This window comes from Egretta garzetta, unplaced genomic scaffold (genome assembly GCF_000687185.1).
Source record: "Egretta garzetta isolate BGI_Z169 unplaced genomic scaffold, ASM68718v1 scaffold671, whole genome shotgun sequence".
Taxonomy (NCBI): Eukaryota; Metazoa; Chordata; class Aves; order Pelecaniformes; family Ardeidae; genus Egretta; species Egretta garzetta.
This window is the reverse complement of record NW_009258490.1, coordinates 92,177-92,659: the sequence shown is the minus strand read 5'-3', so window position 1 is coordinate 92,659 and position 483 is coordinate 92,177. Positions and strand designations below refer to the sequence as shown.

The window sequence follows — 483 nt, the reverse complement described above, 5'->3', positions numbered from 1 at the left end:
CACCCATCCGGCTTGCGAGCTTCTGCAACAGGAAACGCCGTCATACGCGCGCCCCAAAAACCCCCGTTTCTTCCTCTTTTTCTCTTCCCCTGTGGCAGGGGTGAGGTGGTGAGCGGCTCCGGGGAGCCCAGGCTGGCTCCATGTATCCCGAATCCACCACTGACTCCCCGGCACGACTCTCGCTGCGGCAGACGGGCTCCCCCGGGATGATTTACAGGTAGGGGCACGGGGCGGCACTGAGGGGGCTCTGCGGGGCTTCAAACCTGGGGCCAGGGCACCCCAAAACCTTCCCGGCACACTTCGTGCAAAACCTTCCAGGACTGCAAAAACCCACGTGGCAGGGGCAGCGCTTTTGGGCGCTGATGCCTGTAATGGGAGGAGTGGGCACTTTTGGGGAGCGTGCCGGTGCCTGCTGCCCGGGGCCCCCCACGAGGCGGCACGGGCGGGAGCCCACCCCCCTTCCCACCGCTGGCCGGCCCCCGG

The 483-nt window shown here is 67.1% G+C and overlaps 2 protein-coding genes across 2 annotated transcripts in view; one reads left to right on the top strand and one right to left on the bottom strand.

Annotated features, from left to right (window-relative positions):
* Positions 1-44, bottom strand: part of NPHP4 (nephrocystin 4) — a gene marked incomplete at its 3' end in the record, with an annotated part of 23,926 nt that extends 23,882 nt beyond the window's left edge. The window contains exon 1 of the mRNA XM_035900951.1: positions 4-44. Coding sequence (XP_035756844.1) covers positions 4-44 — 41 coding nt within the window. The remainder of the gene's footprint in view (positions 1-3) is intronic.
* Positions 45-100: 56 nt separating this feature from the next.
* The window catches only part of KCNAB2 (potassium voltage-gated channel subfamily A regulatory beta subunit 2), a 12,635-nt gene continuing 12,252 nt past the window's right edge, over positions 101-483 (top strand). The window contains exon 1 of the mRNA XM_035900942.1: positions 101-217. Within this exon, the coding sequence (XP_035756835.1) occupies positions 141-217 (77 nt within the window). The 5' untranslated portion in view covers positions 101-140. The remainder of the gene's footprint in view (positions 218-483) is intronic.